Here is a 15,376-nt window from a genome sequence, read left to right on the forward strand (position 1 = left end):
TTAAATGCTATTCAAACTTTACAATGCATTGTTTTCTTCAACTTATCCACACATTTGTCATAATTTTCAAAGTCTTTAATTACTTTTGCAACTTATAAATCTTGGTTAAGAAAACTTAAAATTTATGTTTATTATTTGACAGACTGTGGCAACTGGTTTTCCTAATGTTTTTTTTTGTTGGCACCTGCTCCACACCTGTTCCAGATTGTATGTAATGAATTAACAATAATACCATGTATGGTCACACAACATTATTGTACCGAATGTTTTTTTTTGCAATAATATCATGATATACATCAATTACAATCTTGCTATAATATAATAAAATCAAGCAACTGTAGCTAATTTGTTAAATGGCAGGGAAAGCTTTTGTTGTGGTGGCCTGGTGATTTATCTGTCTAGCAACTATGAGGTCATGTGCTGGATCTCAGCTATGGGAGTGTTCTGAAGGTCTCTATCAAAGACACCTAGTATTGGTTCAGTGCTCCAGCTAGGATTTGACAAGGGCAGTGGGGGGGCTATTTTGTCAAAAGGGCGCTTTCGAGCGCGCAGTATTTTGTCAAAAGCGCACTTTTGAGTGGGCAGTCGTATCCTGAATGCTCCCTGTTGCATATTAATATGTATATTATCAATAATTGTTAGAATATATTATTTCCATTATTACTAAACGATGCAAATAAAATGTCTACAATCAGCAAAAATTAATAACAATGTACAATGAGGAATGAGGAATAAATTAATAACAATGTAATAAGAGATTTATACATTATAATGTTTTTGTTTGTATTTTATAAAAGGGCAGGGTGGGGCCTCGGAAGGGCAGGGCGGGGTTTCGAAAGGGCCGGGCGGGGCTTCGAAAGGACCGGGCTTGGATCCCTTTCATTTAGGCCTAGCTGGAGCACTGCTAGTTCTTTCAAGGAAAAAGACTCAAGAGTGTCCCAATAAGTCTTCCCATTTGAAGCAATAGAGCTACCATTTGATTAACCTTTTACAGCTTACATACAAATTTTGGCACATTTGTTGTTCCTTTAAAATAAAAATTTAAGACCTCACTAGATTCAAATTTTGAAGGCTTCATTTTCCACCTGTAGAAACTGATTAGCAGTTAAAGTGCGGGTCACATGCAGGCTGTTCTGGTTTTATGTTGGTTGCATTCAGCCATTTTCACTTTGCCTCTGAGCGGGAAAGTGTAACTTTATCTATGATGGTGCTTAGATGTGATCTATCTAGCATGTAGTTGCACGTTCAGTTTCAAGCTGATGTCATCTACTGGTGCTATATTATCTACCCTGTTGTTTCAGTTATGGGGTGGTGCTATGGGAGCTGCTGACGGGGGAGATGCCCTACAAGGGAATCGACGCCCTTGGGGTGGCGTACGGGGTTGCAGTGAACAAGCTCACACTCCCTATACCCTCCACCTGCCCAGCAATGTTCTCCAATATCATGTCAGGTTGGTCGAAATTATTTTTCTATTATTTTATTTTTTTCAAGCTATGTATAGTTTTTAAGTTATTTTAGGGCTAACAAATACTTATAATTATGAATAAATGTATGTTTTATATTATATTTACTAACATTAAACTAATGTTAAGGTTGTTTTTATGCCCCTGGATTGAATGATTGGGGGTATCAGTGATTTTTTTGCTCAAAATTACTGCCGATTTTCGGCTGCTTCTCAATCTCAAAATTCCATGTTTTTTTCCAAAAAACTGACCAAAATTTCCCCCCCAAAATGCCCAATTTCCAAAAAAAAACAACAACAAAATATAGAACTTTAATTAAATCCTTTTTGTTGATAAATTATTCCCAAATTTGCCACTTTTATTGATTTAAAACAAATCCCAATTTGACCAGACTCCTTTGCCCAAAATGGCTAGAAACCCCCCTGAACATGCACTTAAAAACAATATTAATTCTGTTACTTATAATCATATTTATAATGCTTCATTTTTCCCAATTTCATGGTTTATCACACTAATTTTCCCAATTTCACGGTTTATCACGCTAATTTTCCCAATTTAAATGGCACAGGCTGTAACAAAGAAAAGCAAAAAAAATCACTGGGTATCTTGTTTTGGCCTGTCTGTCATTGTATGTGTGTGTGTGTGTGTGTAACTGTGTGTGTCCCAAAACTTTACATTTGTCATAACTTTTGCAATATTTAATGATAGCAAGTTGATATTTGGCATGCATGTGTATCTCATGGAGCTGCACGTTTTGAGTGGTGAAAGGTCAAGGTCATCCTTCAATGTTAAAGGTCAAAAAAACAAATCCAAGGGAAGTAATAAGCTTTAAAGGGAGATGATTATCTGAACCTGCCAAAAATGATTTAAAAAAAAATCAAAAGCAGCGCAGTAGGGGGCATTGTGTTTCTGACAAACACATTTCTTGTTTTGTTTCGGAAACCTTCCACTGAGAAATTTAGGCAGCCTTTTGGGAAAATTTTTATTTTTTATTTTGTGAGAATGGGAATAGGGCCAAATTTCAACTCCAAATGCGGCGATAGGGAAACACTTCACAATCTTCTTGCACCTTGTCTTCCAGACAAAACTGTGTCTACTTAGCTCATACCAATTACAGACAACTGCCATATTTGAATCATAGAAAGAGACAGTGGATGGTTATGGACATTATTTCATGACCATTCCCCTCAGAATTCATGGCTGGGCCAGGTAGTAACCTATTAAACCGAGGATTTGCAGTCAAGCTTTCAGTAAACTTTGCTAGTTTGTTTAAGGGCTGATCATAAAATTATTCCTTTTGCCTTTGGCCATCTATCTCTTATTCAAGCAGGGATGATTTCATATGCTGCTATAAGTAAATAGGGAAAACCTCAAAATAAACAAACACAAGTTTTTCTTCTTTAAAATGACAGCAGCTTGAGCTTGACATCTCTGTTCCATGTTCAAAGTCTAAAAGTCTAAAAATGATATTAAATAAGACTCATTGTGTGAAAACTGGTATTAAAACATGTGTGTATAGTGTCATCCAAGATTAGCCAATGCAGTCCACATAGGCTTATCAGGGATGACACTTTTCACCTAAAGTGGATTTTTGTTTAAGATGAGACAACGGAAAATTCCTTAAAATCATAAAGTTTTGTCGCAGATAAGCCTGTGCAAACTGCACAGGCTAATTTGGGATGACACTTAACGCAGAGGCTAAAATATACTTTAGATTGCTGGCACCAGGAGCCCCACTTCCGTCCAATGTTCACAGACATCATAGCTGAGCTGGAGGAGGTGCGCCTGTCCGAGTTCATGTCCACGCCCCAGGACTCGTTCCATACCCTGCAGGAAGACTGGCGTCTAGAGATAGAGGAGATGTTCAATGAGCTACGCAGTCGCGAAAAGGTGCGCTGTATCTATGGAAGTCTTTTGACGTTGGACTTTGTCATAGTCTTAATTGTTGTAAAAGTTCTGGGGGTGATTTCGCGTAGGTCAGCTTATTTTGTCGGTTTAATACAAGACTAGTTTTACAAATAGTTTTTAGCTGGAAATATTTTAGATGATGAGTTTAGGTGAACCTTAAGGAGAGATAGGGTATTTCTTTTACTGAAGTGTTTCTTAATTTAGGTGTTTCTAAATTTTCAACCCTGATAATTAAATTTTTTGTCATGGATTGGACTTAGGCTGTTATGTCTTAAGACTTTTCATGATAGATGCAAGTCTAACAGCTTTAAATGAAAAACCTACTCATAATAAAAATATAATCATGTAAAAAAATATTAAACAAATGAAAATCCATACAAAAATACTTGCATACAATATTCTATTTATAATTAAAGAAATTAAAAAGTTATCAAAAACACAATTAGAAAATACATGAGAAAAAAATACGATTGCATTTTATGAGGAATCAATTTTGGTTTGACCCATGTAAAAGTAAAGTCATTGAAACAGCTCAAATAGTAAAAGATACGGTTCAATCAATTTTGAAACTCAATTAAGCTTACTTTTAAGTACAAACAAAGTCACTTTTAAATTACTTTTGAGAAAAACCGGACTTAAAGCGAGATAATATGATTTTGTCAAATATTAATGAATTTATATAAGCTGTGTAAAAAGCTTATTATATATATATTTAAATATAAAATAAAATAAAAGTTCAGAAGAACATGTGTCGAAAAATGCGAAATAAGCCAGATATTTAATTTTGAAATCGAAAATGGCTGTACAGTCGAATTTGCCAGCATGTATAACATTCATGTACAATGTGAATCTAAACTTACTTTAACGTTTCATTTTAAATTTCTGCAATGATATATATTCAAACGACACACGAACACTAACTCTGGTCCTAAAAAAAGACGAATGCTTGGGTTATTGTAGGAAAATATGTTCGTCACAATCGGCTCGGGGCGCTAATTTGTCTTTGCCGCATTTTATGAAATTCGTCTTTAATGTATAATTTTCCTTGCCTATTTTGTGTTATTGTAACATATTTTATCAATATATTACAATTAAACACATATAAAAAATAGTATTATCTCGCTTTAATGTTTAAGTAGTTTTTTTGTATAAGCACTTTGATTCCACAAAGGAAATCTTAGCTCCTTAAAGCCAGAATTGTCTGTCGACTGTTTAGGTACACCCTCTGGTCTTCAAATGACCATTTATCTTCCATAGTGGCTGTCGACTGTTTAGGTACACCCTCTGGTCTTCAAATGACCATTTATCTTCCATAGTGGATGTCGACTGTTTAGGTACACCCTCTGGTCTTCAAATGACCATTTATCTTCCATAGTGGCTGTCGACTGTTTAGGTACACCCTCTGGTCTTCAAATGACCATTTATCTTCCATAAATTTAAGTCATGTTCTGGGAATAAGTTTGCTTAATGCATGTGCATAAATTGACTTCCCAGATTAGCCAGTGCAGACCACACAGGCTGAAAAGGGACGACTCTTTCTGTTGAGACTTAATTTTTGCTAAGAAGAAACACAGCCAAAAATTCCATAAAAGCAGAAAGTGTCATTCCAGATTAGCCTGTGCGTTAATCACAGGCTAATCCGGGATGACTCTTTATGCACAAGCATTAAGCCCAGTTTTCCTAGAAAAAGGTTTATTTTCATAGTCCCTTTCACCCTGTAGGAACTTCGAAGTCGGGAAGAAGAGTTGACAAAGGCAGCCCTTCAACAGAAGCACCAGGAAGAGTTCCTTAAAAAACGTGAACAGGAAATCGCCGAACGTGAAATTGAGCTAGTGGAACGGGAATTAAACATTATGATTTTGCAGCAAATCATGCACAAGCCTCAGCCGCATAAGCGACGGGGAAAGTTCAAGAAGAGCCGACTTCAGAAAGTGCTGAAATCCGGAAGCAAATCTATTAGTGAACCATCAGGTATTACATTGTTCTCATAAGTACACAAAGTTGTTTTGCAAATAAAATTTTATGTAAATTATTTTTAAGTTACTTGATTAGAGAAGTTTTATATTAAAGCCCCATAACCACTCAAAATCATTGAATACTTCGTAAAATATTTGAAAAATAAAGTTTAAAAAAAGTGTTCCTCATAGCAATATCCAAAATTTCAATGCTAGATGTGGACTGGTAACTTCGATTTAACAAGATACAAAATGCTTGGTTTTTTATACGCCCGTCTATGACGGGACGTATTATGGTATACCCCGCGTCCGTCTGTCCGTCCGTCCGTCTGTCCGTCCGTATGTCTGTTAATGTCGTACGCTACGTCAAATATCCTTTGACAGATTTTCTTCAAATTTTAACACAATCTTAATATTGATAAACCCTGATCCCCTTTCGTTTTTGACGGAATTCTGAATTGTCGTTCCAGAGTTATGGGACTTTGTTCGTCAAAATTTCGTGATTTCATTGAATGTCCTACTGTAGCTATATAAAAATGTTAAAGTTGTTATAACTTTGGTATGCTTGGACCTAGAGTCTTGAAACTTGACATGAAGGTTGGCCAGAACTAGTAAGTAACCACTGGACATTTCAAGGTCATTCATTTGAAGGTCAAGGTCACTGTGACCTTGAATGTAAAAATGTTAAAGTTGTTATAACTTTGGTATGCTTGGACCTAGAGTCTTGAAACTTGACATGAAGGTTGGCCAGAACTAGTAAGTAACCCCTGGACATTTCAAGGTCATTCATTTGAAGGTCAAGGTCACTGTGACCTTGAATGTAAAAATGTTAAAGTTCTTATTTCATGTTATAACTTTGGTATGCTTGTACCTAGAGTCTTCAAACTTGAAATAAAGATTGGCCAGTACTAGAAGATGACCACTGGTCATTTCAATGTCATTCATTTGAAGGTCAAGGTCACTGTGACCTTAAATGTTAAAATGTTAAAATTGTTATAACTTTGGTATGCTTGGACATAGAGTCTTCAAACTTGACATGAAGGTTTGCAAGCACACTTAGATGACCACTGGTCATTATAAGGTCATTCATTCTAAGGTCAAGGTCACACAAGGTCACTGTGACCTTAAATGTTAAAATGTTAAAATTGTTATAACTTTGGTATGCTTGGACATAGAGTCTTCAAACTTGACATGAAGGTTTGCAAGCACACTTAGATGACCACTGGTCATTTCAAGGTCATTCATTCTAAGGTCAAGGTCACTGTGACCTTAAATGTTATTGTTGTTCATGTATCCTACCGTAGCTCAAATATCCCCCGATGGATTTTTTATACGCCCGTCTATGACGGGACGTATTATGGTATACCCCGCGTCCGTCTGTCCGTCCGTCCGTCCGTCCGTCCGTCTGTTAATGTCGTACACTACGTCAAATATCCTTTGACAGATTTTCTTCAAATTTTAACACAATCTTAATATTGATAAACCCTGATCCCCTTTCGTTTTTGACGGAATTCTGAATTGTCGTTCCAGAGTTATGGGACTTTGTTCGTCAAAATTTCGTGATTTCATTGAATGTCCTACTGTAGCTCAAATATCCTTCGATGGATTTTTTTCAAATTTCAACACAATCTTAATATTGATAAACCCTGATCCCCTTTCGTTTTTGACGGAATTCTGAATTGTCGTTCCAGAGTTATGGGACTTTGTTCGTCAAAATTTCGTGATTTCCATGCTCATGTACTTATAAAATAAACCATGTATTCAAATACAAATAAACTGAAGTAAAAAAATTATTCAAAGGGTTATTTATTACCTTACTACTTCATTGGCGAACGACGGGCGTATCATGCGCTCATGGCGCAGCTTTTATTTTTCTGTGTGACAATATATTGCATGTGAATTTCCTGGGAGGATATCCGAACATTTATGAGCGACATGCAACATTTAGGGTTAATATTTTGGCTATTGCTTTAAAGAACACTGAATGTTTATGTGTTAACTTTTTTTAGCTCACCTGAACACAACATGCTCATGGTGAGCTTTTGTGATCGCCTTTTGTCCGTCGTGCTTCGTCCGTTGTACGGCGTCAACATTTGCCTTGTTAACTCTCTAGAGGCCACATTTATTGTCCAATCTTAATGAAATTTGGTCAGAAGATTGGTCTCAATGATATCTTGGATGAGTTCGATGGTAACATTTGCTTGAAAAACATGGCTGCCAAGGGGCGGGGCATTTTTCCTTATATGGCTTTATATGGCTATAGTAAAATCTTGTTAACACTCTAGAGGCCACATTTATTGTTTTATCTTCATTAAACTTGGTCAGAAGATTCATCTCAATAATATCTTGGACTAGTTCGAAAATGATACCGGTTGGTTGAAAAACGGGCCACCAGGGGGCAGGGCATTTCTCCTTATATGGCTATAGTAAAACCCTTGTTAACACTCTAGAGGCCACATTTATTTTCCGATCTTCATGAAACTTGGTCAGAAGATTTGTTCCAATGATATCTTGGATGAGTTCGAAAATGGTAACCTTTGCTTGAAAAACATGGCTGCCAAGGGGCGGGGCATTTTTCCTTATATGGCTATATATGGCTATAGTAAAATCTTGTTAACACTCTAGAGGCCACATTTATTGTCCTATCTTCATGAAACTTGGTCAGAAGATTCATCCCTATAATATCTTGTACAAGTTCGAAAACGATGCAGGTTTGTTGAAAAACATGGCCGCCAGGGGGCGGGGCATTTTTCCTTATATGGCTATAGTAAAACCTTGTTAACACTCTAGAGGCCACATTTATTTTCCGATCTTCATGAAACTTGGTCAGAAGATTTGTCCCAATGATATCTTGGATGAGTTAGAAAATGGTAGCTTTTGCTTGAAAAACATGGCTGCCAAGGGGCGGGGCATTTTTCCCTATATGGCTATATATGGCTATAGTAAAATCTTGTTAAAACTATAGAGGCCACATTTACTGTCCTATCTTCATGAAACTTGGTCATAAGATTCATCCCAATAATATCTTGGACAAATTCAAAAAGGATGCCGGTTGGTTGAAAAACATGGCTGCCAGGGGGTGGGGCATTTTTCCTTATATGGCTATAGTAAAACCTTGTTACACTCTAGAGGCCACATTTATTTTCCGATCTTCATGAAACTTGGTCAGAAGATTTGTTCCAATGATATCTTGGATGAGTTCGAAAATGGTAACCTTTGCTTGAAAAACATGGCTGCCAAGGGGCGGGGCATTTTTCCTTATATGGCTATATATGGCTATAGTAAAATCTTGTTAACACTCTAGAGGCCACATTTATTGTCCTATCTTCATGAAACTTGGTCAGAAGATTCATCCCATTAATATCTTGGACAAGTTCGAAAACGATGCAGGTTGGTTGAAAAACATGGCCGCCAGGGGACGGGGCATTTTTCCTCATATGACTATGGTAAAACCTTGTTAACACTCTAGAGGCCACATTTATTTTCCGATCTTCATGAAACATGGTCAGAAGATTTGTCCCAATGATATCTTGGATGAGTTAGAAAATGGTAGTGTTTGCTTGAAAAACATGGCTGCCAAGGGGCGGGACATTTTTCCTTATATGGCTATAGTAAAATCTTGTTAAAACTATAGAGGCCACATTTACTGTCCTATCTTCATGAAACTTGGTCATAAGATTAATCCCGATAATATCTTGGACCTATTCAAAAATGATGCCGGTTTGTTGAAAAACATGGCTGCCAGGGGGCGGGGCATTTTTCCTTATATGGCTATAGTAAAACTTTGTTAACACTCTAGAGGCCACATTTATTTTCCAATCTTTATGAAACTTGGTCAGAAGATTTGTCCCAATAATATCTTGTTATCTCAGGTGAGCGACATTGGGCCTTTCAGGCCCTCTTGTTTACGAAATATTTTATGTAATATTCTTTTATTTAACAGGCCTTAAATTTATACTATTATTACGTAATTGAGAGCAAAATTAGTTTTGCAAATCAATGGCAAATGATCAGAAAGTTTCTACTTACAACAGTGTTTTTTTCACCGTTTTGGGAATGGGGCGTTGTCCCTTTGGATAGGGAAAATTTGCGGTGTTTTGACTAAAATTGGGAAATTAGTGTTGTTGTTGTTTTGCTAAACAATGCTTCAAATTGAGGATATAAGTGTGTCCAGTATTATATTTACTAACGTTAAACTAATATGGATGCATTGGATGGGAGATGAACAAAATATTGAGATCTAAAAAAAAAATTCTTTTTTTCTTTTTTGGAAACCGTCCCATGGGCATTTTTAGCACCCATTTGGGACATATATATACTTTTTTCAATTGGGAATGGGTCCGATTACCGGACCCGATTTTCAATGAAAAAAAACATTGCAGGGCTCAACATTTACGGTTGTCCGATTGCCCCTGGCAAGTAAAAGTTGGGTACGGGCAAGTTATTTTATAATCTAGTTGTCTGCCCGGGGAAGTGCAAACAAGAACAAAGAAAAACGTGTGTTTCTGTGGTTAAATAGTACAAATAATCACAAACGATTTGCCTAATGCACGAAATTACCTCGGCGATTGTTGTTTGCGGAAGTCCAAACTAAATAAGCATGGCGCGCTTGCATTTCCAAACTTATTTTTAGAAACACCGTAAATGGCTTGGGATTCCAAACATCGGCTTTCAAATACTATTGTGTTTATCTTTTTCATAACTATTCAGTTACAAATAACATCGTTGGTTTTTTCAGTCACGAAGAAAACGACTAAAATTATAACTATATAAAAACAACAACAAATAGCTTAGGTATATACATATTTCATATTTTGCGACATACATTTTGAACAATCTTTTACTTTACGTCAATTGACAAGTAACTTTAAGTCTGCAAAATTCAATGAAAAATGCACAGAAAAAATCATCCGAAAGTGCCAAAAAGTGCGAATTGAAACGAAAATGCAACTTTTTACCATAATTGAAAAGTGAGTTTGAATGGTTGAGATATGATGAATTGTTAGGAGCAATGTTTAATAATCAAATATTGGCACAAATCTACATTTAGACTTTAATAAGACTTTAATTACTGTAATAATTTTGTTAAATGTGCAAAAATAAAAAAAGGTTTTGTGGTGTATCATTTTGATCTTTATTAAACATATGAGGTTTACAGTTAATGGTTTACAGTTAATGTGATATCTCATGTTTGGGCAAGTGGCTTTACGTTCAGGGCAAGTAGATTTTCTAAGTACTTACCCGGCAGGGCAAGTTGGTTTTTAGGTTAATGTTGAGCCCTGCACTGTAAAATAATATCTTATTAAACAGTGTAAGGGGAGTAACTCTAACAAAGATTTCATCTGATTTTTTCTTATGAATTATGACAGTTTTCCTCAATGCTAGAGAAAAACATATAAAGTTTATGTTTAGAAATGATTGTTTAAACCTGAAATGTGTACATTAATACTTTGCTTCAAATGTATAAATATGATTTAAAGGAAAAATAGAATTTATCTAATAGAAGTGCGCCCCTGGCCAGTTGAAAGCAACCTTAAAAGCAACTTAAACAATTTTTATGTTTGAAAATAATTTCAGGCTTCTAATACAGATTTTGGAAACATAGACTTAATGTGTTTCTTTACTATACTGTATAAATTTCGGTCACATCACTATTGAAATTATGTGGATTTTGCCTTGTCATTTCGCCCATCTGTCTTTTAGTCGGCTGTCACAATTGGTTTCCATTCAATGTTCTGTCATCAATTGATTGTGGAGCTTTCATATTACATATTTCAATAGACCTTCATGAAGGCAAGACCCCTATTGATTTTCCGGTTTTCTGTTTGGTAGGCCTAATGTCCAGGAAATGGGCTAGGAAAGCAAAATTGAAGTTCGCATGTTTCGTGTTCCAGATTTCCGGCACAACATCACGGTGAAGAAGGAGGTGCAGACATCCCCGTACAGGGACCACATTGCCAGTCCAGAGACCCCTCAGCCCCAGTCCCCCAATCATCCACCTCGCCTCAGGGCTATTGCATGTAATACTGAACAAGAAGTTTGAAACCCTTCCTTACTATAGTAACATATTAGCGAAAAGTGCACAGACTAATCTGGGACAACACTGTACGCACATGCATTTAACCCTTTGCATGCTGGGAAATTTGTCGTCTGCTAAAATGTCGTCTGCTGAATTTCTAAAATTAGCATTTTCTTCAATTTTTTCAAAGAATATTTTCAGAATAGCAAACAGTTTGGATCCTGATGAGACGCCACAGAATGTCTGGATCCAAACTGTTTGCAAAGGCCTTCAAAATTCGGTTCCCGCACTGAAAGGGTTAAGACTGCACAGGGAGTTTTAGACTTAAACAATAGTTGTTCAGTGGAACTTAGTTCAAAATGTTATTCCACTAATTTACATACAAGTGGAAAGTGTTTTCCCTGATTAGCCTATGCAGACTGCACAGGCTAATCCTGGACAACATTTTATGCATTAGCATTAAGCCCATTTCCCCAATGATCCACCACGCCTCAGGATAGCATGTAGGACTGCACAGGGAGTTTAAAACAAACAAACTTTCAGCTTTTATGGTATTTTTCGTATGAAGGAAGTCTCTTCTTAGTAAAAATCCAGTTTAGACGGAAAGTGTCGTCCCTGATAAGCCTGTGCGGACTGCACAGGTACATCTGGGATGACACTATGCACATGCAGTGTCCATTTTCACAGATCATGGCTCAAATCAAAATATCAGGCACCATAGTTGTTTGTTCTTTTCTTAATTATGTAAGACTTTGAAGTATGTAACATTTTTATGCCCTCTTTGAAGAAGAAGTGGTATATTGTTTTGCTGGATGTCGCTCAATATTTCTGTCACTAGAGCTGTCGGTAGACCAGTCTGAATGTGGGCAGACCATTGCCTTTCAGATCATTAACACGTCAACCAATTTACCGATTGACTTGATACTTCACATGTGCATTGACCTTGGACAGTAGATGACCCCTATTGAAATTGGGGTAAGTAGGTCAAAAGTCATGGTCACTATCACAGTAAATGTGAACATTGTTTCCGATCAATTACTCCTCAACCAATCGACCAATTGGCTTGATACTTCATATGGGCATTTGTCTTGGCAAGTAGATGACCCCTTTTGAATATGGGCTCTCTTGGTCCAAGGTCAAGGTCACTATCACACTAAGTGTGAAAATCGTTTTTGATCAATAACTCGTCAACTAATTGACCAATTGGCTTGGTACTTCACATATGCATTGACCTTCAACAGTAGATGACCTCTATTGAAATTGTGGTCACTAGGTCAAAGGTCAAGGTCATTATCACACGAAGTGTGAAAATTGTTTCCGATCAATAACTCGTAAACCAGTAGAACGATTAGCTTGATAGCATTGGCTTTGGACAGTAGATAACCCCTATTGAAATTGGGGTCACTAGGTCAAAGGTCAAGATCACTGTTAAACATTAAGATTACAATCGTTTCCGATCAATAACTTGTCAACTGATTCACCGATTGGATTGATACTTCCCATGAGCATTGGCCTTGGACAGTAGATGACCTGTATTGAAATTTGGTTCACTTGGTCAAAGGTCAAGGGCACTGTTACACACTAAATGTGAAATCGTTTCCCATCACTAATTTGTCAACTGATTCACTGATTGGCTTGATACTTCACTGTGAATTGGCCTTGGACAGTAGATGACCCTATTGAAATTGTGGTCACTAGGTCAAAGGTCAAGGTCACTGATACGCATTTAGTGTGAAACTGTTTCTGATCAATATCTTGTCAACTGATTTACCGATTGGCTTGATACTTCTTATGTGCATTCGGACACCTAAGTTTTCGGATACCCTCTTTTTTAGGAAAGATACCGTATTTTACCATGCATAGCACGCAGTTTTTTACCTTCTAATTTCAAAATAAAAATTCAGTGCGCATAATACATTGACACAACACTTTCCTTGTTGCTAAATTGCAAAAAATCCATTTCATAATCGTAAATCTTCACAATTGCCGTCATTTTTTTATTGCAGAAAACTACACCCTATAATGTTATAGACTGAAGGGGCCGTTGTCGAAACAACAAACAGCGGGAAAGGGTAGGAATGAACGGGGTAGTAACAGTTTTGACAAAAATTAAAAGATGAAAAAAATGTCTTTGTTGGTGTTTTCACAATTCTTCATTGATTGTTCATTAAAAAAAAAATCGAGGTATATCGATCCCCGCGTCGTCGCGGTATTGGTTAAAGTTTTGTTGTCATGAAAACTCGTTGATTTACAACGCAAAACGTCTTATTTGAACTGACGCTAATTATTTCAATCATATTTCTCAACTTCGCTTTTGCTTTATTTTGATAATTGAATCCAAAGTTTAATGTTAGCAATTCCGAAAATGTGCACTGTATGTGAATTGACAGTTTGACGTCATCAAAGGAAAGCCGCTTCCTGTCTGAAGCAATAAAGCAACAAGTTTCTTGCTGACAAAATTGGCTTCCTTTGTCTAGCAATCAACATGCCGAAACAATCTTGTGTTTTTTCCTCAATGGCAATCGTCCAATTAAATAATAGCACGTGCAAAGCTCCGCCTTCAAACCTTTTGCAAAGAACGGAGGTGGAGTTTAACGGTTAATTGAGCAAGTGTTTTACGCAAGTTGAGTTCCGATTTGCCAAAATTACTCGGCCCTAAGCATTGAAACGACGAATACATTTATCAATGATTTTCTGATCTCTGCATTATATGCTACCGTGCGAGTATACTACGTAGGTTACAAACCAACAATAGAGATATAGACTCGTTTTATTTTCTTTCAATAGAGACAAACAAATGATATTTGTCTAATGGCTTTACGCCGATAACACCGATATCGCCAACTGTATGGAATTGAGCGTTCGGGTGTATTGTTTGTCTCACTATAAATACTTATCAACTAGACGCAGTGAAGGCGCGAAATACCGGGTCAAACTGGATTTAATGGGGAGCATCTCTTAATGGGGAAATATTTTAAGTCGATGAAAAATAAAATGGGATCCACGGACGTTTTGTGTGAAATTGGACATTGCAATGTTGCCGGTCTGCAGAAGACTATGTCATACAATGTTGTGAGCGGCAGGTAATGAAAATGTTACACTGTTCAAATGTGAGGAATAGGTAATAGTGGTCGAATTTAACCCGCAGGGGTCTTGAAAAAACACACGCAGTGCGCGTCAATAAGGAAATATACGGTGTTCTTGAGAGAATAATCTTAAAAATTGTCGAAAATGTAGTGCTTTGCAACCCATGCTGCTGATCGTATAAACGCTCCCTACTTTAAAACAATAAATTAAGCGCCCGATAAGCTTAAATGATTGCGTGATATTAGAATGGCGGCCATTTTCTGCCCAATTTTCAGGTTTTTGGTCTTGAATTCTTTTTTTTTCTCCGTTTTGGCATTAAAAAATCACATGCGCGTTATACATGGGAAGGGGCTATACATGGTAAAATACGGTAATAAGTTTTCATGACTCAAAATTTTCGGACATGCATGTTTCCATCCATTATTAATGTCTCCTAATTTTGGACAGTATATTTAACCGTGCTTTTCTACAGACTTCGGCCCTGTTTTCGCTTATCTTGTGACACTTCGATCATGGATTTTTACAACTTGATTACAGTCATAAAACCTTGCAGATTCATGCCTAAAGGGCAGTGGACAGTTACATTCGCGTAATTGGGTACATAACCATGTATACCGGAAGAAAGTAATGGATTCACCCAACAGCATTTGAAACAGTGTCGTCCTATGAAGGAAGCAGAATGTTTTCTGTTTTTACGTTTTTGTTCTTTTTCGCTTCAGGCAAGAGTTAGAAAAGCTGTGAAGTTGTATTTATTTTTTTAAGCAGAAAAAGAAGAGTTAATCACAAGAAAGTTATTGAACTTTAATTTATTGCGTTTATTTCAATATAATTATAATTTTCAGAGACCTGTAATTTTTTAATATTTTTCGTGTCTAAATTTTCGGATACGAAAAAAAATGTAGTGTCTGAAAACTTAGAGTAATTACATTAGATGACCCCTATTG

At 36.6% G+C, this 15,376-nt stretch overlaps 1 protein-coding gene across 1 annotated transcript in view; it reads left to right on the forward strand.

Moving 5' to 3' along the window:
- The window catches only part of LOC127869318 (mitogen-activated protein kinase kinase kinase 11-like), a 66,670-nt gene that overhangs the window by 36,447 nt on the left and 14,847 nt on the right, over nucleotides 1-15,376 (forward strand). The window contains 4 exon segments of the mRNA XM_052411772.1: nucleotides 1,302-1,450; nucleotides 3,178-3,353; nucleotides 5,093-5,342; nucleotides 11,221-11,346. Of these exon segments, the coding sequence (XP_052267732.1) occupies nucleotides 1,302-1,450; nucleotides 3,178-3,353; nucleotides 5,093-5,342; nucleotides 11,221-11,346 (701 nt within the window).

This window comes from Dreissena polymorpha, chromosome 2, assembly GCF_020536995.1.
Source record: "Dreissena polymorpha isolate Duluth1 chromosome 2, UMN_Dpol_1.0, whole genome shotgun sequence".
Classification (NCBI taxonomy): domain Eukaryota; kingdom Metazoa; phylum Mollusca; class Bivalvia; order Myida; family Dreissenidae; genus Dreissena; species Dreissena polymorpha.